Here is a 24,711-nt window from a genome sequence, read left to right as displayed (position 1 = left end):
TATTGAGTTTCTGTTATGCTAGAGTTAGGTGTATAACACATTGAAAAGTGCTCTTGTTTTTAAGAAGTCTAGCTGGAGGGGTAAAAAATAAAAACAAAACAAAATCCCCCAAGTAAATAAAACATTAAAGAATTACCATTCTAAAGAAAAATCATTCTTTCATACATATACTCTTAGAAAATTATGATTGTATTGTCAATGCACATTATTTTTCTGTCCTTCAAGCACATGGGTATGAGGTGATTAATTTCTACCAAGGATCTCAGAATTCAGTTTAATTAGTAATTCCTTGTGGATTGTAATTAGGACCAAAGAAGCAAGTACATTGATAGTTTATTTTGCCCCTGGGTGTTAAAATTATCAGTAGTCACACTGAGTATTCAGTCAATACACTTAGGTAGGCAAGTATGACTTCCATTTGCTTTAGAAATATAGTGAAAAATAGAAATGCTTGTTTCTCCCCAATTTCTTTTTCCATATCTACAGCCATCTGAGAACCCTTTTTACTGTATGCCTGATTTTCTTTCTGTTGACATTCTTGGGAACACAATCTCTTGCCCTTTCCCCCCTTTTATAGGCTGTTGTGTGTTTTGCAGAAAACCGGTGTATAACAAATGGATTTTGAATGAAAGAACAAGTCTTCTACTAATAATCAAGACTTATTTTTTGTACATCTTTTTAAAAAACTTTAAATGTTTTTATGTATAAAATTTTTGTTTTTCTGTTTTGTTTTTGTTGCTGGAGATTGAACTGTGGGACACTTTACCTTTGAAATACATTCCCAACCCTTTTTTTAATTTATTTTGTGGCAGGACCTAAGTTGCTGAGGCTGACCTTGAACTTCGGATCCTCTTGCTTCAGCCTCACGAGTTGCTGAGATTATAGGCATGCTTCACTGCACCTGGCATAAATTTCTTTTTCTTTTTTTTTGGTGGGTGGGTATGGGGGCTTGAACTTAGGGACACTCAGGCACTGAGCCACATCCCCAGCCCTGTTTTGTATTTTGTTTAGAGATAGGGTTTCACTGAGTTGCTCAGTGCCTCACTTTGACTGAGGCTGGCTTTGAACTTGCAGTTCTCCTGCCTCAGCCTGCCAAGCCATTGGGATTACAGGTATGTGCCACTGTGCCCAGCCAAAATGTTTGTTCTCAATAGGTACTAATTCTAATTACATTGAATTTTTTTTATCCATATACTGTTGAGGCTTGTTTTCTGATTAAAGATTATTTAGTAGTATTCATTTTAATGACATAAGTACTATTTTTCCAGGAGTCTGGTGAAAGCAAAAATCCATCAGACTGTAGAGATAATGAAATTAAAAAATGGCAGCTAGCTCCTCTTCGAAAGATGGGACAACCAGTTTTACCGCGGAGATCCTCAGAAGAAAAAAATGAGAAAATATCAAAAGAGTCTACAACTGTTATTTGCACAGGTGAAAAAGCTTCAAAACCAGGTAGTGTGATTAAAATAAATTATTATATACTAATGTATTTGTTGTACACAATTAGAACATTTAGGAGATTTTAAAAATTTGATATTTTAGTAACAGTAGTGATAGTTTATGTGATTGACCTTATTTGTAATTCAAAATTATTACTCTGAGTTCTGGGGAAGCACTAGTGAACTGAAGTCCCCCTGCCTTCATGGCACTTGAATACTAGTTGGAGAAGCAGAATATAGGTTGACAGTCAGAAAATGGTGTTATTTTAAAACCTGTGAAGAAAAATACAGTAGTGTGATAGCCACAATCAGGGAGAGTGAAGGGAATTTCTGTTTTAGATAGCATGAAGGAGCTATCTTGTAAGATTTGAGGAGATGTAAAGATTTTTTGGAGGGAGAACTAAGTAAGGGACGTAGTAAGTGAAGACTTTGGAGGCAGAAGCAAGCTTGGTGTTTGAGGAGTAAGAAATTCAGCTTGAAGTGATTTGAAGGTAATGCATGAGTGATAGAATATTAGTAGAAGATGAGGTTACAGAAAATTATGTAAGATTTTTGGGACCATGACAAGGGTTTATATTTTGTTCTGAATGTTATGGGAAACCTTTCGAGAGTTTTGTATAAGGGAGTGATATATCCATCTGGTTGATCTGTGAATATTGGATTGTAGGAGGGCAGGAGAAAAAGTGTATACCAATTAGGAATCATATCTTGTTTAATAAATGATGGTAGCTTGTAGCAGAGGTATAATGGAAATAGTGAAGTGATCAAATTAAGATATATTTTATAGTAGAGTAGACAGCTTGGTGATGAAGAAAAGAAAGTTTTAGAGGGTGATTGAATGAAGTGTTGGCTTCATTTACTGAGCTGAGAAAGAATGCTAAGATATGGGGAAGAAAGTTGAAAAGTTATATTTGTCCATTAAAAACTTTGAGATTCTTATTAGACATCCAGGTAGAGATATTTGGGTAAACCATTGGCTCATAAATCTGGAGCTGACAGAAGACTTTGGGGACCAGGATATAAATTTGGGATTGATCAGAACATAGTTGTTATGGAAGTTGAGAAGTGGAGAGGAGGAGAGGATCCAGCAAATACTGAGAAATGGCCTTTTAGGAAAGAGGAGAACTGAGAGACTGGAGGACAGATGAAGTTTCAAGAGGCAGAAAATATTGATCTGTCAGATGCTTTCTTGACATCTAATAAGATGAACACATACTGTTAAACCTATGATTTAGCAAAATAGAATCATTGATGAGAATGGTTTCAGTGGAGCAGTAAGGACAAAACCCAATAGTTTATGAAAAAATGCAAAGGTGAGGATCTGGAGATATTTATTACAAAGTATTTTTTCAAGGCATTTTTCTATTTAAGGGAATATAAATGGTATGGTAGCTAGAGATGGATGTGGAAACTATTGTAGAGGAGATTTTATGGCATGTTTGTTTTCTAGTTTTCCTAACACCCATTTATTGAAGAAATTTTTCTTACTGCCTTTGTTGAAAGTCAATTGTAAATTTGGGGGAGTTCACAGAACATTATGTGTTCTGTTCGATTGGTCTATGTATCTTTTTATGCAAGAACCATTCTGTTGTATGTTTTGTTGTCAGGTATCATAAGGTCTTCAGCTTTGAATTTTCTGCTCAGAATTGCTTTGGCTAATTAGGATGTTTTGTGGTTCCATACAAATTTTAGGAGTGTTTTTTCCTGCTTCTGTCGAGAATGTCATTGATATTTTGATAAGCATTACACTGAATTTGTAGATTGCTTTGGGTAATAGGGACATATTAGCAATACACTAATTCTTCTAGACCATGAACATGGGAGGTCTTTCCTTGTGTGTGTGTGTGTGTCTTTGTCTTTTTAAGTTTCTTTCTCCAGTGTTTTATAAATTTCATTGTAGGGATCACTCACTTTCTTGATAAAATGTATTCCTAGATGTTTTTATTTATTTATCTGTGGTTCTTGGGAATGGAATTGCTTTCTTGATTTCTCAGCAATTTCATTATTAGTGCATAAAAATGCTAATAATTTTTGTATATTGATTTTGTATCTTGCAACTTTAATAAATTTATTTATTGTTTTTAAGAGTTTTTTGGTGGAGTCTTTGGTTTTTTATGTATAAAGTCTTGTCATTTGCAAACAGGGATAATTCGACCACCTCCTTTCTTATTTGGATACCCTATTCTTTCTCTTGTCCTTCTGCTCTTGTCAAAATCTGAAATTTTTTGAGCATAATATTCTTGCTCAAAATTTTCAGATTTTGAATGTTTTGATTAGGAATGCTCAACGTGTAGTAGGGAATATTTTATGTGTTATGAGAGAAGACCGATGCAGGTAGGGTCAATTTGATGATGGGAAGACTTGGGAGTTGATGTTTTTGTTTTGTCATTGAAATATGAAGTGATCAAATCAAGTGAGGTTGAATGTTGGAGGAACTCTTGTTGGTTTGAGAAGAGAGGGGAAAAAAGTGAATAGATGTCTTGGAAAGTGGGGAAAAAGTTTGCCAGGAAAATTTAAGATTAGGGTAGAAGCTCAAATTACTTACTCCATATTTAGGATTATGGATTTAAAATAAGGTCTGTAAGTAACAGTGCCTATTTTTCTCCAGTTACTTTCAGATGTTTGTAACCTACTTCTGTGAAAGATGAGTTGGCTTTCAGCAGAGTTATGGTTTTCCTGGTAGAGATATTTATTTAGTTTGTTTTACTTAAATATTTAAAAATTTTTTTAAAAAAACTTTTTATATTTTTTTTTAGGTATACATGACAGCAGAATGTATTTTGACATATTATAAATACATGGAGTATAACTTATCCTACTTAGGATCCCATTTTTTAGTTGTACATGATGTGGAGTCTTTTTTTTTTTTTTTTCATATTTGAACATAGGAAAGTTATGTCCTGTCCATTCCACTATCATTCCTAATCCTATCTCCTGATAGAGATATTTAAAGAGGTAGGAAAGAAGGTATTAGGTATGCAAGGGAGTGGTAGTAGTGTTGTACTATCTAATAAAATTTGATAGTGGGAAATTGAAGTTAGGACTATAGTAAAAATCATAGATTGAAGACTTGCCTGTCAAGGTACATGGGAAAATGGTTAATGTCACTAATCATCAGGGAAATAGAAATCAAAACTACAGTGAGATACCATCCAGTATGCAAGACTGAAGATAACTAGTGTTGATGAGGATGTAGAGAAAAGGAAACCCTTTCACACTGTTGATGGTACTGTAAATCAATATAGCCATTATGGAAAACAGTATGGAGGTTCTTAAAAAAGAAAAAGAGAAAGAAAATAGATCTGCCATTTGATCGAGCATTCCCACTCCTGGTTATATATACAAAGGAAATGAAATCAATATGTTGAAGAGACATGAGACATCTGCACTCTTTTTTTTTTTTTTTTTTTTGATACTGAGGATTGAACCCAGGGGTGCTTAGCCACTGAGCCACATCCCATCTCTATATTTTATTTAAAGACAGGGTCTCACTGAATTGCTAAGTTGCTGAGACTGGCTTTGAACTCATGATCCTCCTGCCTCAGTCTCCCGAACTGCCACCTTAATGTTCATTGTAGCACTGTTCACAGTAGCTAAGAAATGGAAACAATCTAAGTCTATCACCTGAGGAATGGATATGTGATATATATATACATATTGAATAATATTCTGTCATGAAAAAGGTTGAAATCCTGTCATTTGCCTGGTATGGATGGACCTGGGTTCATGATCCTCATCCATATTGGAATCTAAAGAAAATTGATTACACAGAAGTTGAGAATAGAATGGTGTTTACCAGGGCCTGGGTAAAAAGGGTGAGGGAAGGAAGGGTAGAGAAAAGTTAATCAGCGGGCACTGTGTTACAGTTAGATAGGAGCAACATGTTCCGATGTACTATTACACAGTATGGTGATGATAAAATAATATATTGTTTAAATATCCAGAAGAAAGAGTTTTGAATATTTTCACCATAAAGAAATGATAAATGTTTGAGGAGATAAATATATTTAACCTGATTTAAACATTACATAGTGCACATGTGTATGAAAATATTACATCATACCCTGTTAATATATACATTTTTTGTTTTATGTGTCATTTAAAAATAAATCTTCAAAAAATGACAGAAAAATGAAAAAATTATTGTGAGAAGATTCTAGAATAAATGAGCTGTTAAGATAGATCAGAGAAGTGGAATGTTTGACCCTGGATGTTTGATACTGAGATTTTGGAACTATGTGGGAATTAGTAATGATAGAATGAAAAACCAATTGCAAACCTTAACATCCAAATTAATAATATAAAACACAAGTAAAACAAGAGATTGACCAGTTTTGTGATATTAGGTAGGGTCACCTAATTATATGCTCACCTAATAAGTTCAGATCAAAATTTCAAAATAACTTTTTAAAAGCTAATTAATACATACACGTGAAAAGTAACTACCTCTGAAAAACCATTATCTAAATTGGGAAAAGAGTACATACACTTTGTAGCTTTAGGGCCACCTTTTTAATCTCTATTCATTTTAGTTAGCATTTCAGTATCAAGAATATTTCAATATGAACTTCGAATTTTTGTTTCTAAATAGTGACTTTTAGTCAATTTTGATTGTAAATTTACATTATCCACTATAAAGGAAAATGTCTTTTTACAAATAATTTAAAGTTTTGATATTTGTTTAAATTAGGTACTCATGAGAAGCAAGAGATAAAGAAGAAGAAAGTTGAAAAAGGAGTGCCTAATGTGCATCCTCCTGCTGCTTCAACTTCCAAACCTTCTGCAGATCAGATCAGACAAAGTGTCAGACATTCTCTTAAAGATATTCTTATGAAAAGGTAACACACATTGTTATTACAGAATATTTAATAATATATGCTTCATGTGTTTGAAAAATAATTGAATTCTTCTAATTTTAAGACTTACAGACTCAAATTTGAAGGTACCTGAGGAAAAGGCAGCAAAAGTTGCCACAAAGATTGAAAAAGAGCTTTTCTCTTTTTTTCGGGACACAGATGCAAAATATAAGAACAAATACAGAAGTTTGATGTTCAATCTGAAAGATCCTAAAAACAATGTAAGTATGTTTTGCTCATACCTATGAATTTTATGCTTCTGACTTCTCTAAATACATGAGATCTAAGATTGTACTATATTAGGTCTATAATTTATTAATTGAGGTGAGATTATAGAATTATCTCTTGGTAAGAACATTGTGAATGTATCTTGTTTTTGTGGTGCTGGGAATGGAACCCAGGACTGCATGCATGTAAAGCACACACTCTACCCAAAGCAACATTCCCACTCAGAACATATAATAGTCTTCTTGTTACTGATTTATGAATTTTTCATAGTAGTGAGTAGTGTTATATAATTAGTACATCGATATACTACATGCCTTACCCTGGTTTATGTGAATTTTCCTTGCATAATCCAGACTATTAAAAATTCTTTTATATGTATTCTTCAGAAAACTCTTGTTAAGCTAAAATTCTTAACACTATATTATTACTTTTGATTTAAAGCTTAAAATAGAGCTGCATACCTTAAAAATATAAATTACATTTGCATTAAAAAATTAACAACAAAAAATTAAAGCCTGGGTATGATGATGCATGCTGGTAGGTGTAGCCGTTTGGGAGGCCAACGCAAGAGAATTGTTTGAGCCCAGGAATTCAGAACTCTTCTAGGCAACATAGACTTCCATTTCAAAATAAAACAAACAAAACCCCAAAATAATCCCAACCAAACACAACAAAAATTTAACAGAAAAACTAATCTAAAGCATTTTTGCCAAATTCAATATAACTTTAGTTCTAAATATCTTTTATCAGTCGAGTAAACATTTGTTGAATCTCTTATCTTTTCTTGGGATTTCTTATTTGAGACTTAGCGGAAGTCTCAAAGCTGTGTGTGTCAGTGTCAAAGGTATACCTTTGGTGAGTATACTAAGCAGAAGTGATGCCAGTGAACATTTTCAAAGTTCCAAACATGATCTCTTTTGTGTTATATTTACCTGTGTTATAATTGTGTTATAGATGACTCTGGGTAATGGAATATTAATTAAATGTGATCCTCTTTTTTTGAGGGGGTTAGGGGGAGTACCTGAGGATTGATTCATCCAAAAGCAGATAAAAAATACTAAATTTTTTAAAAAGGAAAAAATTGGTTTCTGTACTGAACATGTACAGACTTATCTTTGTAATTTGTCCTTTAAATAATAAGAGTTTAGTAATGATGTACATAACACATACACTTTTTTAGATATTATAAGTAAACCTAGAGATGATCTAAATTATAGTTATACATCCCTTAACGACAGGACTGCATTCTGAAAAATTCATCATTGGGAATTTTACCACTGTGCAAATTTCAAAGAGCAAATTTGCACAAAGAAAAGGCAGTTAACAACATATTATCTGCTACTAGGTGATATTATCTTGTGCCTACCATTATACATGTGGTCCATTGTTGACTGAGATGTGACATGTCACATGACATGTATGCAAGCAAGTGCATAGGTGATATGCAAACAGTACATCATTCTGTATAAGGAACTAAAATGAGAATTTGGTGTCCATGGGAAGCCCTAGAACCATTCCCCTTGCAGATACTGAGAGATTACTGTATGTGATTTGAAGCATTTCTTGAACTATGCTTAAGAAAGGTCTATATTACACAGTCTGCTGTTATGGTCCAAGAGGAATCAGATATTTCTTGAATAATCTAACTTTTCCATAAGACTGACTTCCTTTAGGTTTTTTCTTTAATTTGGTTATTTACACTGGGTCCCATTCAAGGCTATTGGGATTTAAACATGCAAAATTTTAAAATATGGAAGATATTAGGTTGAGTAAAGCTCTTTTCTGTAGTACCCTTCTGTACTATGGGATTGGGATTATGTCCCTGAATAGATTTAATACAATTTTTAGATAGGTATATAATGGTCCCACTGCATATGCCTCTCCATTGCTTTGATTTTTATATCAAATATATATTTTGCTGCCTTACAATATAAAGCTTTTATTTAACTTCTGTGCAATATGTAATATATAAATAATTAAATGAATCAATTTCAACATTATATCTATTCATTACAAAGCTTATGTATAGCATCTCCTCTTTTAAAAATGTTTGTCTTCCTTTTTCTTCCCATTTTTCAATTCCATCCAGATATTATTTAAAAAAGTACTGAAAGGAGAAGTAACTCCTGATCATCTTATAAGAATGAGTCCAGAAGAGCTAGCTTCTAAAGAATTAGCCGCTTGGAGACGAAGAGAAAACAGACATGTAAGAATATCTGTAAATATGGGTTTAATTATCAAATCTATATTTTTCAGTCATCGGGAAAAAATATAGAGATAAATTCAGTATAAAATAGACAGTAACACAGACTTTCTATTCTGTGTTCTTCTAATTGCTTAATTTACATTCTTCTGTTTTCATTTTTTTAAGAGATGGGGATCTTCTCAGGATGATGAATAATTTGATGTGGCATCCTACTTTATTGAACTAAAATAAATTATTAGGATTATCAGGGTTAAAAAAAAAAAAAAAAAAAGAGATGAGGATCTTGATATGTTGTCCAGGCTGGCCTGAACTCCTGGGCTCAATTAATTATCCTTCCCCTGTCTTCCAAGTAGCTAGGACTGCTAGTATATGCCACCTCGTCTGAGTTCCTGTTTCTTAAAGTTCTTCTGTTTTTCCTGATCTCTGCAGGGTTTTTGTCATTTCCTCTGTTATTAGGTTGTAGAATTTCTTTTTGAGTTATTGTTGTATTTTGCAAATCAGAAGAATGGGAAAATCAGTATCTCCTTAATCACTTTTTTTTTTTTTTTTTTTTGTGGTGCTGGAAATTGAACTCAGGGCCTTGTGTATGCGAGGCAAGCACTCTACCAACTGAGCTATATTTCCAGCCCACATATATACTTTTCATAAACACAGTTTGAGGATATTATGAATTATTGGTAGTCTGTAGAGCCAAATGAATAAGTTCAAATAAAAATTTTGTACATGTTCATAGTTCTTTATTGTTTAAAGCTTAAAATGACAAAAACTCTAAAAAATAAAAAAAAATTTTTCACATATCTAATTTATTGATAAAACCTGATCTGAGTTGTCGTGGGTAAGTGTTCACATTCGCAGAAGAATTGTATGTTTAATTTTATGGTGCTCAGATTTGACTGGAGTGTTATTAAAACATATAGTATGTACAGTATACTGCATTTTTAGAACTGAAAAATTCTGAAAGTTAACAGATACCAAGAGTTTTCAGTTTAGTATTGTGAACTTGAAGTACCTTTAAAGAGTAAGTGAATATATGACTTAGAGCTATTGTTACGACAAGATATTGAGCTGTATTACCTAATATCTTACCTTTTCTTCTTTGCCTCCATATCCCAAATATGGAGATGCTTATCCTATGCTTCCCCTGCCCCCTCCTAGTAGTAGGGATTAAAACCCTGGGCACTTTACCACTGAGCTATGTTCCCAGCCCTTTCTATTTTATTTTTTTAAATTTTGAGACAGGGTGTCAATAAGTTGGAGAAGCTGACCTAGATCTTACCATCCTACTTTTTTAGCTTCCTGATTTCCTGGCATTTTAAATGTGTGTTACTGAGCCTGACTTTTCTTATACTTTGAAACTGGCTCCAAGTATCATCTGCATTGAACATGAACTTATTCTTTCCTTAGGCCACATACCTGATTTCTTTCTTTTCAAAGGGTGATTTGCCCTTAATTAACAAAGGCAATATAAATGAGCAGACCCATCTTTACCTTCCTTTACCCCATTCTTTTCCCAGCTACCTTTTACTATTCTTTGCAGTACTTGATACATTTTAAGGTTTTGTTGCTGAACTTGTTCAACTGTGAATTATCAGTGTTATGAAGTAGACCCAGTCAGGAGACACCTAATAGTGAACTGCTGAGTTATTTTTGATCTTTGTATAAATTGCCATTGTTGGGAAGTTAGAACATCAAATTAGGCATCTAAGGGTGAGGTAGTCCTCCGGTAGCTGCCAGAAAGTTCTAAATCAGGAAACAAATTTCAAATATGAATAACATGTTTCATTTATTTGCAAATTATATTGCACAGTGGCATTCTTTTATAAGGTACATGTAAAGTTCTCATGACTGAGTTAAGAGTAATTCTTAAAACTTCAACACTTAAAACAATCTCTGGCATGTATAAGCTCTCTCAGTATGCGTATTTTGTGTGAGAGGACTATTTAAAGATTAAAAATCATTTATGATGATTCTTTGACTTTTAGGTAAGCTTTTATTATTATTTAAAGTATACATTTGGAAATATATATTTTAAATTCTTTAAAATATTTCCTGTTAGACCATAGAGATGATTGAGAAAGAGCAGAGAGAAGTGGAAAGACGACCAATCACAAAAATAACTCATAAAGGTGAAATAGAAATTGAGAGTGATGCCCCAATGAAAGAACAAGAAGCAGTCATGGAGATTCAGGTAAAGATAATAGATGTATGTTTTATAGCTAAAAAACATAAGATTCAGAAAAGATGTATTTGCTGAATGTTTATAAAGTAGAAAGAAAAAATTTAAAACTATCTACTTTTAAGTACTTATTGATTTAATGGTTTTTGAGAGTGTTTGGAATATTATTTCTCTTAGTATGCAGGTTATTTGCATTGTAGGCACCTTTTTAAAAAACTTGTTATGATGTAAATTCCTGGGATACTTTGCAGTAATTCTTCCTAGGCTTAGAAATCTGGAGGTCCTTCTTAGACTAAATGTGAGAGCTGGTATAACTTATGTTTTCAAATTTTGAGGAGGAAATAATTCTAAATTTTACTAAAAGCTTTGAAGTGTGAGGAATTTTGAGCTTTGGCTTTATTTTAATTAACAGCCACCTTTTTCAAAAGAAATAGTAAAAAAAAAGCTATGAGTATAATAATTTCATTTTAGAAAAATATCAGTGGAAATACAAATTGTGTTTTGTAATTGAGTCTGTATTTTACTGGGTAAAACTAATTTTTTCTCTCACTTATTACTAGGAACCTACAGCCAGTAAGTCATTGGAGAAGCCAGAGGGATCTGAAAAACAAAAAGAAGAACTTGATTCCATGTCTAAAGATACCACTAGTCAACACAGACAGCATCTTTTTGATCTTAACTGCAAAATTTGCATAGGTAATTGAAATTTTTCTTCCTAAAATGTTGTATTCATTGTTAACAGGGAATACTTCTATATTAATATTTGTAATTTAAGTAGATTTTATTGTCTTAGTTCTTGTGGTACAGCACCCACCCACTCTGAACAGTAGCATATTTTCATGTGACATGGTTTTCAGAGTTTGAGGTATAGATTGATAATTAATTGTATTATATGGGCCCTGAATTTAACTCTTGCCAAGGTTAAATGACAAGAACTTAACAATTAGAATGAACATCAGAAATTGTGGGCAGTTGTAATGATACTGTAATTTGCTAAGGTGATGGAGTAAAATAGCATTCATATTTTATTTTTCTGTATGACCATAAATCAGAAATTTTTATTAAAGACGATTTTTAGAGCAATTTTAGGGTGTTAACAAAATTAAGAAGATGCAGAGATTTTCTATAGACAACCTTATTCCACATATGCATATCCTCTCCCATTTTCTGTACCCTCCACCAGAGAGGTGCAGTTGTTATAATTGATGAACCTATATTGTCACATTGTAACCACCCAGAGTCCATTGTTTATGTTAGAGTTCACTCTTGATGGTACATTCTGTGGGTTTGGACAAATGTACAATGACATGAATCCAGTTATAGTACCATATAATGATATTCTCATTGCCCTAACATTTTCTATGTACTTTTCACCCTTCCTCCCACCACATATCAAACCCTGGTAATGACTGTTCTTTTTACTTCTTGCATAGTTTTGTCTCTTTCAGAATATCATAGTTGAAATCATATAGTATGTAGTATTTTCAGATTGACTTCTCTCACTTATTTCATGTATTTAAGGTTTTTCCATGTCTTTTCATTGCTTGATAGCTCATTTCTTTTTAGAACTGAATTATAGTTCATCATCTGGATGTACCACAGTTTATCCTTTCACTTAGTAAAGGTCATCTCATGAGTGCTGTAAACATTCATGTGAGAGTTTTTGTGTAGATGAAAGTTCTTGTTTAGCTACCTTGGGTAGGTAAAAAGGATCATAATTGTTTGATTGTATAGTATGTTTGTTTTTGTAAGAAACTGCTACACTGTCTTCCATAGTGACTGTACTACACATTTGGTGTCACCACTAGTAGTAAACGAAATATTGTACTGCTTCACAATTCTCACCAGCTTTTGGTGTTGACGTTGGATTGGTCATTCTAATAGTTGTGTTGTGGTATCTCGTCTTAATTTACAATTCCGTAATGACATATGATGTTGAGCATCTTTTCATGTGCTTATTTGCCATTTGTATACCTCCTTTGGTGAGATGTCTGTTCATACCTTTTGTACTTATTAATATGATTGTTTTCTTATTTTTGAGTTTTAATAGTTGTTTGTATATTTTGGATCATAAGATATGGATTTTGCAAATATTTTCTTCCAGTCTGTGCTTGTATTCTCATTCTTGATACTGTCTTTTGCAAAGCAGAAGTTAACTTTAATGGAGTCCAGTTCATCAGTTCTTTCATTCATAGTTCATGCCATTGCTTTTTTCTCTAAAAAACCATTGCCGTACCCAAGGTCAGCTGGCTTCTTTCCTGTGTTACCTTTATGAGTTTTATAGTTTGGTGTTTTACATGTAGTTTTCTGGTCCAATTTGAGTTAATTTTTGTGAAGGGTGAAAGGTTTGTATCTAGATTGCCCTTTTTTTTTTTTTTTGCACGTGCATATCTAGTTGTTCTAGTACCATTTATTGAAAAGACTCTTTTTCTTGATTATATTGTCTTTGTTCTTTTGTCAAAGATCACATGAGTATATCTCTGTTCATGTAAATCTATTTCTGGGCTCTGTGTTCTGTTCTGTTAATCTCTGCTTGTTCTTTTGCCAATAACACTCTATCTTGATTACTTTAAATTTGTGGTGAGTCCTAAAAGCAGGTGTTCTCAGTTCTCTTGAGTTTGTTCTCCTTCATTATTGTGTTGGTTATTCTGTATCTTTTGGTCAGAAATTACTTTTTCTCTTGTATTCTTATCTTGGTTATTCATTCAGTGAGCATTTATTGAGCTCTTTTTGTCAGGTACTTTGCTGAGAAAATGTAGTGGTAAAAGTCTGATGTCGAGTAGTAAAGGCAGATGATTATTTAAGTTACAGAAATACAATTGTTGAAAATGTATTTGGCAAGAAGACAAAGCCTGCACTAGGGTCTCAAGAGTGGTTGGTTGAAGAATTGACATTGGACCCAAGATGTGAAGGTTGAGGTGTTCCTACAGAGAAAAGGGCAAGAACATTTTAGGTAGTGGGAATGAACCTGAACTAAATTGAAGAAGAGGAGAGAGGCATATGATTTGATTGAAGAAATATTTAGAGATCACAATTTCAGGTGTTTTATAACCATTTTTTCAAACTTCACAGTCAATAGTAGCAGCGAAATTGGTTTAATAAGTAGTGACCAGCATTTCAAAACAGACAAAAACAGGTTAGAGAATATCACTGTGTGAATGATGCTTATAAAAGATGATTTTATGAAACTTTAGTTCAAAATCAAAATACATGTACACACAGGAACACACTAGAGTTATATAAATTTAACAGTAGCACAGAACATTTGTTAAATACTACTAGACTTGACCTGTTTTTTTTCCTTCTTGATAGTATAATTTATAATCAATGTCATCTTTTAAATTTCACTAATGGTTTTCATGTTTTAGTAACTAAGTAGTGCTGCACTGTGCATGTGTAGTTTGAACTGATGCTATACATGGCACCAAGTAGGATATGTATGTACAGGTCTGAATGTTACTTCCCAATACCATTGGATTTTGATATACTTAGATAAAAATGTTTCAGGGGACCAAGAAACCTATTTGGGGTTCTTGTTATAACATTTTAATTTTACCATGTCTGAGTTGCTTCACATTCTTTCCCTAATTTTTCATAATCAGTAGGAGAAGAATTATACTATTTTGCTCATTTTATTCTTGATACATTTAGGAGGTAATTATAAATGATTTGAAGGGAAATTAAATATAGTACAGGTAGAATCCTCCACAGTATGCTGTGAATTGTATTTCACATCAGCTTAGTTCCTTAAGGGTCTGCAAGTGGGGATAACACTGGTAAAATAACTCCGTGGGTGCCAAAGGAAAACAAACCAGTACACATGTACTGTATTTATGTTGATTATTAAGCATAGGTGTAACATAATTCATTGTATTACAGTATAATGAAATGATAATAGTTAGATTTTACCCCTGGAAATGGGTGGTTACTTAATAATTGGATCAGAGAAACAAAATAACTTTAGAAAGTAAATACAAATCAAGTTATACAATTGCAGTTAACAACAATGGTTTGTAATCTTCTGGTATCTTCTGGCATTAGGTCGAATGGCACCACCTGTAGATGATCTTTCTCCAAAAAAAGTGAAAGTTGTTGTTGGAGTAGCTCGGAAACATTCAGACAATGAAGCAGAAAGTATAGCAGATGCATTGTCCTCAACTTCCAATATTTTAGCTTCTGAATTCTTTGAAGAGGAGAAACAAGAGTCTCCAAAATCAACATTTTCTCCTGCTCCACGGTAGTTTTCTGTTTATAACTTCCTTAATAATCATTATAGATTTTTGCTAAATTATGCTTGAAAGTGCTCAGAAACAGAAAAGTGACATATTTCTTAAGAAGCTTTCTTTTGAGAAAGTAATTATACCTTTTTGTACTCTAAACTGAAATAAAAGAATGAAAGTTAATTTATTTTGAGTGGTTAGAATGAGAGAGTCGAGTGTGTGAGGAAATGCTTAACAACTCTAAGTATGTTGTTCGTGAGAGGCAGGGGATATGTTATTAAAGGAAAATTGTTCTGACTTTACTGGGCCTGCCTACCTAAATCAGCCAAATGGATGACTGTATATGTGAATGTAATTTCATAAAGTGAAAATGTAAACTTTTTTTGGTGGCCTTTATTTATTTTGACCTTCTTGACCTGATTAAAATAGCAGTAACTAATGACTAAGTAGAAAGGGAATTTGTTAGTGGATCTTTAGGTTGCTAACTTCTTAATACCATTTTTAGTCCAGAGATGCCTGGAACTGTTGAAGTTGAATCTACCTTCCTGGCTCGATTGAACTTTATCTGGAAAGGTTTTATCAACATGCCTTCTGTAGCAAAATTTGTTACCAAAGCTTACCCAGTATCTGGCTCCCCTGAATACTTGACAGAGGTACTGTGAACTTTTCTGTCATTCTGTGTTTCACTGGCTTACATGTTCCCAAAAGCAATAGGCAGGAAAACAATGTACATCTAATAATAAAAAATATTTATTAATAGTAACTCTTAAATAGTAATGCAATTATGAATTCACCAATGGATTTATAGAATTGTAGAATTCTATACTATGAAGGTTTTAGACACACATGTCCTTTAATTCTTTTTCAGATGTATTTCTGTATGTCAGAAAATTAAAAATCAAAGAGTCTGTCTGTATGGATATCCAGTTTGTCTTCAAATAAAGACTTACAATAAATGATTGACATGCTTATGGCCTTCAGTGTTAGCCCATCAGGAAGATTTTTTATTGTTAAATAAGTCTCCTGATTCTCCTACTTATACTTTTCCAGCTTCATGATTACAGATCTTACTTGCTATTTCTGTGAATATGATGTTGACTGGAAATTGATGCTTTACAACTAGTTTATAGTCCCACGAGTCTAGTCACCATACTTGCTACAATGATACTCTTGTTGATTTTATTATACCTGCAGAAATAGGAAAAAACTGTTACATCATGTTTATAGACAATAAACAGCAGTAGCATCATAATATGATTAATGACAAAATTTGACATTTTTAAACTGTTTTGAAGGAAATATATTTGGGTGCCAAAGAAAGACAAACCAGTACACATGTACTGTATTTATGTTGAGATGATATTTGCTGTTATGTTCGTCTCGACATGATCCTTTTTCATTCATTCTCAGTCCAGTGACCATAAAGACAGTTTTTTAAAAAATTCCTTACTGTATTTCAAAAAGCCTAAATCATATAACTGTTCTTTCTAAGGGTAACATAACGTAAACTTTAATTATCTTTTGACCAGGCTGAAATTAGTTAAATGTAATACTGTTTAGCTAATGTTGATCAGTTTGTTTGACAGTTGTTTTTTTAGGTTGTTAAGACACATTTACATAGTTTGCATGATAAATAATATTTTAGAAATGTGACTTTTTTTAGGAGAAAAATGGGCCAGTGATACTGTTCTTTTTCGAAAAAATTGAGAAATTTACTCTTTGATTTAGGTCTTGGTGAAGATAACTCTCTTGAATGGAGAATTAGGTCCTGAAGTATGGAACCCTTTTGATCTTATATAAAATTATTTTCATCTTTGGATTGCAGAACTCCACTTCTGCTTTCCAGTTATTTTTAGTTTGATTTGAACTAAAATCCTCCCCCAGGTATTTAAAGTAATATAAATAAACAAGTGAGTTTAATATCAACTAATTATTCTTCTGTGATTTTCATTAGACTTCATGGAAAAAATAGGAATAGACTGAAGAAAGTTGTAAATATTCCTTTATTATTATATTTTAATATTCTTTACTGATTTAAGTATAGGTTATTTATAGAAAGATCATACTTTTAAAAAAAATGCCTTGCATTATTACACTTATTCTTCTCTGAAAAAGTATACTTTATAATTAAATTGGATAACCTGAAATTCAACTGTTAATGATTAAGGAATATCTCAGCCTACTTCCACCAAAACCAAAAGAAAACAAAGCTGGGCAAGTGGGAACCATTTCCCATTTCTCTCTGAATATTCTGAAATGTCTTATACTCTTCCTGGATTGTAATGTGTGTTTTTTTTTTTTTTTTTTTTTTTTTTTGTGGGTGGGGGCTTGCAGTATTGGGGATTGAACCCAAGACACTATACCTTGAATCTATACTCTCAGCCCTTTCTCATTTTTTCATTTTTGAGACAGGGTCTCCCTCTCTTAAGTTACTTAGAATCTCAGTAGGTTACCAAACCTAGCTTAAAACTTGTGGTCCTCTAGCCTCAACCTCCTGAGTTGCTGGGATTATAGGCGTGTACTACCTCACCTGGCCCTAAGACTTTTAATAGTTGTTATGTTGGACATCATTCCTTTGGAGTTGATATTTGAGCTAAAACCTAAATTGTTCTCTCTCTATTGTATTATGTTTTCTGATACATTTGTATTTACTTTGTGTGTGCATCACTGAGCTACAATCCTGGCTCTATTTACCTATATTCATTATCCTTTCAAATAGGTCTTAAAGCTGAATTTGTGTAAATTATGAATAGTGTAATGAAGACATTTTGTACAAATTGATCACTTACCTTTTTTACCGTAGGATCTCCCAGATAGTATTCAAGTAGGTGGCAGAATATCACCTCAGACAGTTTGGGATTATGTGGAAAAAATAAAAGCATCAGGAACCAAGGTGAGGAATAACTTTTTTCACAATATCAGCCTGGGAAAATATTTGCAAAATAAACTATTCAGAGTTCTTATGCAAGGATGCATGTTCTCCTGGGAAAGAGCGCCAGTACAAATTTCAAATGTTCATAATGTACCTCACAAGGCTGAAAACAACCCAGCTTTCCTTTTTATTTTCTACTTTCTGGTATGCTGTCTCTGTGGCTTCTCTCAATAGTTTCAAAGAAATGTTTTACAGTAAGTATTGAAATCCATCTGGAATTCTGCATCGTTTTAATTGTAGATATTTGTTTTAGTTAGGGCATTGCTAAGCTTTTGCAATAAAGAAACTCTAAAATATAATGGTTTAAACAACACAAAAGGTTTTTTTCTCTTCTGTTAGGCCAGTCGTTCAAAGTGGTTAGGTGGCTCTGATTTTATAGGATAATTTAGGAACTGGGCGTCTTCCTTCTTTTTATTATTTCAAAAGTGTTTTCCTTCATCAGTTGAACATGGTAAAAGCTGACTCATCAGACCAAATGAGAATAAATGAGGACTGTTTGTTGAGTTGTATAAGGGAAAGACCCAGACATTATATTTGTCACTTCGTTTCTCTTAACTTCCACTGGCTGGAAGTTAGTCACATAGCCATACATAGTTGCAGGGGAGTCTGGGAAAGGAATTTCTTTTGGATAGTCTTGTGCCCAGCTGAAAGTTAAGACCTTGTTAGTGATCGGCAGAAAGGAGAATACAAACTAGGAGATAATTAGTAGCCTTTATTGTGATATTATTTTTCTTTTTCCTTTATATATTTTATATCTTTTTTTTACTCACGGAATAGTACTACATAGGAATAATTTAATCATTAGAAGTTTTTTTCCCTGCAAGTGATCTGATAATAGCACATTAGAGGTATTCAATAAATAAATCTAAAGTAAGTGAACATTAATTTTTTGCCTTTTCTGGAAATTTTCAGTTTTTCTTTGAAGTGATCCAAAATGGATAGTCTTAAACCAAAGAGTAATTTTTTCCAATATAAATATTAGAAGTTAATTTGATGTAGTGATAGAATATAATAAACTTGGAGACAGTATAAAAAATCACTGCATTTATTTGCTGCCACTTTCTTATGGTAATAAAAACAGGGACTATTACTCTTAAATATTTTGGGAATCACTCTTGAATCTACCCATGTATGACAGCCCAGTACTTTATTGCTTCAACTTGAACTGACTTAAACATTGTGATAATTCTTATTAATACAACTTAAGTATCCCTTATCTGAAATGCTTGAGACTAGAAGTGTTTCAAATTTTAGATTTTTTGGATTTGGGAATATTATGACGTTTGCGTGGCATAATAGACTTGGGAATGGGACCCAAGTCTAAATACAATATTCATTTGTTTCTTACACCACCTTACGCACATAACCTGAAGGTAAGTGTGTGTGTGTATGTATGTGTGTGTATATGTGTGTGTGTGTGTGTGTGTGTGTATATATGTATATATATTATATATATATATATATTATGTTTAGGGTGCCTTTGTTTCGTATCTTGTCATGTGAGATCTGGTGTGGAATTTTTTATATGTTCGCATGGAAAAAGATTCAGGTTTTGGGGTATTTCAGATTTTGGATTATCAGATTAGTGATGTACAGCCATAGATGTATGATGATTTTTATCTAAAGTCAGGCAGTGTAGATGATAGACATTGTATAAGAGGTAGAACCAGAGTTGATCTCATTCACTTGGTTCCCCTAGGGAAACAGTTTTAGGCTTTGCACCAGATCTGGCTCTCCCCATTCTGACCGTATGCCTTCATGGAGAAACATCCATTTAATACCAAATTATGACTGTCTTCTGTTTGAAACAAAGCCAAGAACCAGAGGCAAACAGCAAATTTGGCGAGTTAGCCAAATGACTTTATAAAATTTAAGGTCTGTGTGCATTTGAAGTCTTTTTACCCAGTCCCTCTGTGTTCCTAAATTCCTTTCTTATAAACTAGAGTATCAGTAGATTTGTGTGTTTGAGATACATGTCAGTCTTCCTTTATATGGCAGCTCACTTTTTCAGTTTTCTTATCTGCAGCTGTCTATGGTTCAGAGATACTAAATGGAAAATTCCAGAAGTAATTTATAAATTTTAAATTGTGTTCTGAGTAGCATGATGAAATCTTGCTCCATCCTTCCCACCCAGGATACAAATCATTTCTTTGTCCATTGTATCCAGGATCCATGCCATGTACACTACCCACTGGCTACTGACATAATAATCATTCTGGTTTTCAAAGTAACTGTCATGCTATTGCAGTGCTTGTGGTCATATAATAATGGCCTCAAAGCAAAAGAGCATTGATATCGATATATTATAATATGATAGTTCTAGTTTATTATTATTGTTAATCTCTTACTGTAAGTAATTTATAAAGCAACTTTATCACACATATATACCTACAGGAAAATATTACAGCATATGTGGGGTTGAATAATATTTGCAGTTCCAGGGATCCACTGGGAATGGTGGAATATAACCCCACAGATAAAGGGAAACTACTGTAGAAATACATGGTTTGGTGGTGATGTTGTAAATTATGAATTTATAGTGTATCAAAAATATATAGCTCTATGGAAGTTTTAGCATTGGAAGTCAGGGTTTGGTATAGATATCAAAGACTTGGGTTTTAGTATCATCCGTGCTACTAATAAGTTGTGTCACCTTGAACAAGTGATTAATCATTTTGGCACTCAGTTTCTAATGGAATGTCAGCAAATAAAGCAAGCTCATCAGTGAATCAGTAGCGACCTTAAGAGTTGCTTCCTTTTAGTCTTCTCATCTGTATTTAAGTTGGTAAACTAACCATCATTATAAAATTCATTGTATTACTACTATTTGAGAACTAATATTTAAAACCAAGTTATTTTTTGATTATTTAAAACAACTATTTGTTACTTTCTTGAATAGGAAATTTGTGTGGTTCGCTTTACACCGGTAACTGAAGAAGATCAGATTTCTTATACTTTGCTGTTTGCATACTTCAGTAGCAGAAAGCGATATGGAGTAGCCGCTAACAATATGAAGCAGGTTAAAGATATGTACCTTATTCCTTTGGGTGCTGCAGATAAAATTCCACATCCTCTTGTGCCTTTCGATGGACCTGGTAGGTACATGTTTTAACAATGGAGTGAGATTAATGTAAAGTGAGAATTGAGACCAGAGTGGAAGAATGACTGTTTGCTTTCTTAAGATCCAGCCCCCTAGAGGTGGCTTGACAGGGCTAAGTACCCATTAAATAGCTTGTAATATTAGATGTAGAATGTATGTAATGATTAAAAACAGATGTTTTTTATTTTATACAGGGCTTGAACTGCATAGACCTAATCTATTGTTGGGCTTAATTATTCGTCAGAAGCTGAAGCGGCAGCATAGTGCTAGTGCTGGAACAAGTCATATAGCTGAGGCTCCTGAAAATGTACCTATAGCCTTGCCACCTGACAAAAAAAGTAAAATAGAGACATCTACAGAGGAAGCACCAGAGGAGGAAAATGACTTTTTTAATTCCTTTACAACTGTATTACACAAGCAAAGAAACAAGCCTCAGCAGATTCTTCAGGAAGACCTTCCAACAGCAATTGAACCTTTAATGGAAGTCAGCAAACAAGAGCCACCAAAACCATTAAGATTCCTTCCTGGGGTGTTAATTGGCTGGGAAAATCAACCTTCTACTCTTGAATTAGCAAATAAGCCTCTTCCTGTGGATGATATACTTCAGAGCCTTTTGGGCACCACTGGTCAGGTTTATGAGCAGGCTCAGTCAGTGATAGAACAGAACACTCTGAAAGAAATTCCCTTTATAAATGAGCAAAGCAACACAAAAGCAGAGAAAGCAGATAAAATGGAAGTAACTGATGGAGAAACCAAGGAGGTAAAAGTTAAAGTAGATAATCTTTCAGAATCTACAGGTAATTCAGTAGTAGGGGGAGAAGAAACATCATTAGTGGGCTCCTCTTCCATTTCTCCGGGGCCTTTGACAAGTCTTAGTCTCAGAGGTAAACCACCAGATGTTTCTACAGAAGCGTTCTTAACAAATTTATCAATTCAGTCAAAACAAGAGGAAACTGTGGAGAGTAAAGAGAGAACATTAAAAAGACAGTTGCTCCAAGATCAGGAGAATAATTTGCAAGATAATCAGACTTCTAATAGTTCTCCGTGCAGGTCTAATGTAGGGAAAGGAAATGGAGATGGTAATGTGAGTTGCAGTGAAACTCTTGTTTCTAATACAACAAGATCCCCACAGTTTATCAATCTGAAAAGGGATCCTAGGCAAGCAGCAGGACGGAGTCAGCAGATAACTGCTTCAGAAAGCAAAGATGGAGATAGTTGCCGTAATGGAGAAAAACACACCTTACCTGGTCTGTCACACAACAAGGAGCACTTAGCAGAACAAATCAATGTGGAGGAAAAGTTGTCTTCTGTAGAGAAAATCTCATGTGTTCAGCAGAATGATAATTCGAAGGTTGCACAGAACTCACCATCAGTAGAAAACTTACCTTCTTCCCAAACAGAACAAGCAAAACCCTTACAGGAGGATATTTTAACACAAAATATTGAAACGGTACACCCATTTAGAAGAGGATCAGCTGCAGCAACGTCTCATTTTGAAGTTGGAAACACATGCCAATCAGAATTTTCTTCTAAAAGCACCAGCTTTACTTCCAGAAGCACCAGCCCCAGAACAAGTGCAAACTTTTCACCCATGAGGCCACAGCAGCCCAACCTTCAGCATTTGAAGTCTAGCCCTCCTGGATTTCCATTTCCAGGGCCTCCTAACTTTCCCCCACAAAGCATGTTTGGATTTCCGCCACATTTACCACCTCCGTTACTTCCTCCTCCTGGCTTTGGCTTTACTCAAAATCCCATGGTTCCCTGGCCACCTGTTGTTCATCTCCCAGGTCAGCCACAACGTATGATGGGTCCCCTTTCACAAGCATCAAGATATATAGGCCCACAAAATTTTTACCAGGTTAAAGACATTCGGAGGCCAGAAAGGCGTCATAGTGACCCTTGGGGTAGGCAAGACCAACAACTGGATAGGCCATTTAATAGGGGGAAAGGGGACCGACAGAGATTTTATAGTGATTCACACCACTTGAAAAGAGAGAGACATGAAAAGGAATGGGAACAAGAGTCTGAAAGACACAGACGCAGAGACAGAAGCCAAGACAAGGACAGAGACAGAAAAAGCAGAGAGGAAGGGCACAAAGATAAAGAGAGGGCACGGTTATCACATGGTGATCGAGGAGCAGATGGAAAAGCAAGCAGAGATAGTAGGAATGTAGACAAGAAACCAGAGAAACCTAAAAGTGAAGACCATGAAAAGGACAAAGAACGAGAGAAAAGTAAACATAGAGAAGGGGAAAAGGACAGGGATAGGTACCACAAAGATAGGGACCACAATGACAGAGCTAAAAGCAAAAGGTAAAATTTGCAGGCTGCTTCAAGATTACATTTAAATAACTGTTAAATGTTGTGTCTTTATAAGATTGCCTGCTAGGATTGTGCCATCTTTAAAATTTTTACTCTTGGTGGTTTGCAGAACGATAACTGTGTTGGTACAGAGTGCTCTGTACCAGTGCTCATCATCCCTTTCTTCATACCAACTGTCCCTAGTTATAGGAATTTAATATTTTTAAAGTTTTACATTGCTGTATATTCAAAGATTTGTTTTATTAATACGCAATAAAGGCTTAGAAATTTTAGTTTTTATTCCTTAATTGGTAAATATGGTTAACTATGAAATATATTTACTGCCTCTAGTGAATGTCCTTTATATAATGACTAATTTGAGAGTAATGTGTGCTCTGTAACTTTGTTTTAAATTGCACTGTTTTTAAAGAAACTGTAGAGGAGCAACAAAAAGCCAAGCAAGTTCATAATCAGATTGTACTAATCATTTAATTGAGCAGTTTCTGACTGAGAATCAGAAGTCCACAGAGTACTTTCATTGCTTTAATCTCATTGAAGGCATTTATTACTATATACTACAGCTTTGTTGTAGGCTATTATTTTCCTTTTCGGCTCTTCAGAAACTTGAATACTTAAGCTTGTACATGATCTTGTGTTTTGCTATCCTTTTTACTGTAAAATGTAAATATTTTAAGGGATATTTTGATTCTAAATATGATAAAAGAATTTCTCACCTATTTTGTGTGTGTGATTTAAAATTCAGCAGTAAAAAAATTTCTTCTTTAAAACTTTACTCTTCAGGCATTTTTCTCTTAATCAGACAAGAACGTCTAAACATAGCTAGCTGTGTAAGGCATTAGATGAGGGGGAAAACGATTGTTTTTACACGTTAGATTATAAACTGAGATAAATTGTGTAGTTCTAAGGAGATTATATGTAGAACTGCCAATGAAAAATTGGAGTTATAACCCATTTATTTGGTATGTTACTGAAAACTTGTATACCTTCAAATTTTGTTGTTGACTCTCTAGTCATTGTATGGCTATAAAAATTTAAGTGAGATGTTTTAAATCTTTTTGTGAAATGCATAATTAACTCTGATTTGTTTGTAGGGCACCTGTACAATTTAATATGTCAGTTATATTTGAAATATAAAGCACATGGAGGCTAATATTTATCCAAATCTAAATTTAATTGCACCCTGAAATATATACTCTATTGACATGTATAATTTGAAGGAATAGCTAATGAAT

General features: G+C 33.7%; 1 protein-coding gene across 6 annotated transcripts in view; it reads left to right on the top strand.

Moving 5' to 3' along the window:
• Nucleotides 1-24,251, top strand: part of Phf3 (PHD finger protein 3) — an 85,421-nt gene extending 61,170 nt beyond the window's left edge. For all 6 annotated transcript variants that reach the window (XM_047558049.1, XM_047558046.1, XM_047558050.1 and 3 more), the window contains 11 exons: nt 1,269-1,452; nt 6,130-6,277; nt 6,360-6,516; nt 8,613-8,729; nt 10,786-10,917; nt 11,466-11,601; nt 14,947-15,142; nt 15,631-15,778; nt 17,929-18,018; nt 20,957-21,152; nt 21,352-24,251. In XM_047558049.1, coding sequence (XP_047414005.1) covers nt 1,269-1,452; nt 6,130-6,277; nt 6,360-6,516; nt 8,613-8,729; nt 10,786-10,917; nt 11,466-11,601; nt 14,947-15,142; nt 15,631-15,778; nt 17,929-18,018; nt 20,957-21,152; nt 21,352-23,474 — 3,627 coding nt within the window. In that variant the 3' untranslated portion in view covers nt 23,475-24,251. The remainder of the gene's footprint in view (nt 1-1,268; nt 1,453-6,129; nt 6,278-6,359; nt 6,517-8,612; nt 8,730-10,785; nt 10,918-11,465; nt 11,602-14,946; nt 15,143-15,630; nt 15,779-17,928; nt 18,019-20,956; nt 21,153-21,351) is intronic.
• The last annotated feature ends 460 nt before the right edge of the window (nt 24,252-24,711 follow it).

Source organism: Sciurus carolinensis, chromosome 7 (assembly GCF_902686445.1).
Source record: "Sciurus carolinensis chromosome 7, mSciCar1.2, whole genome shotgun sequence".
Lineage (NCBI taxonomy): Eukaryota > Metazoa > Chordata > Mammalia > Rodentia > Sciuridae > Sciurus > Sciurus carolinensis.
The sequence above is the reverse complement of the archived record's forward strand: the minus strand, read 5'-3'. Positions and strand labels throughout refer to the sequence as shown.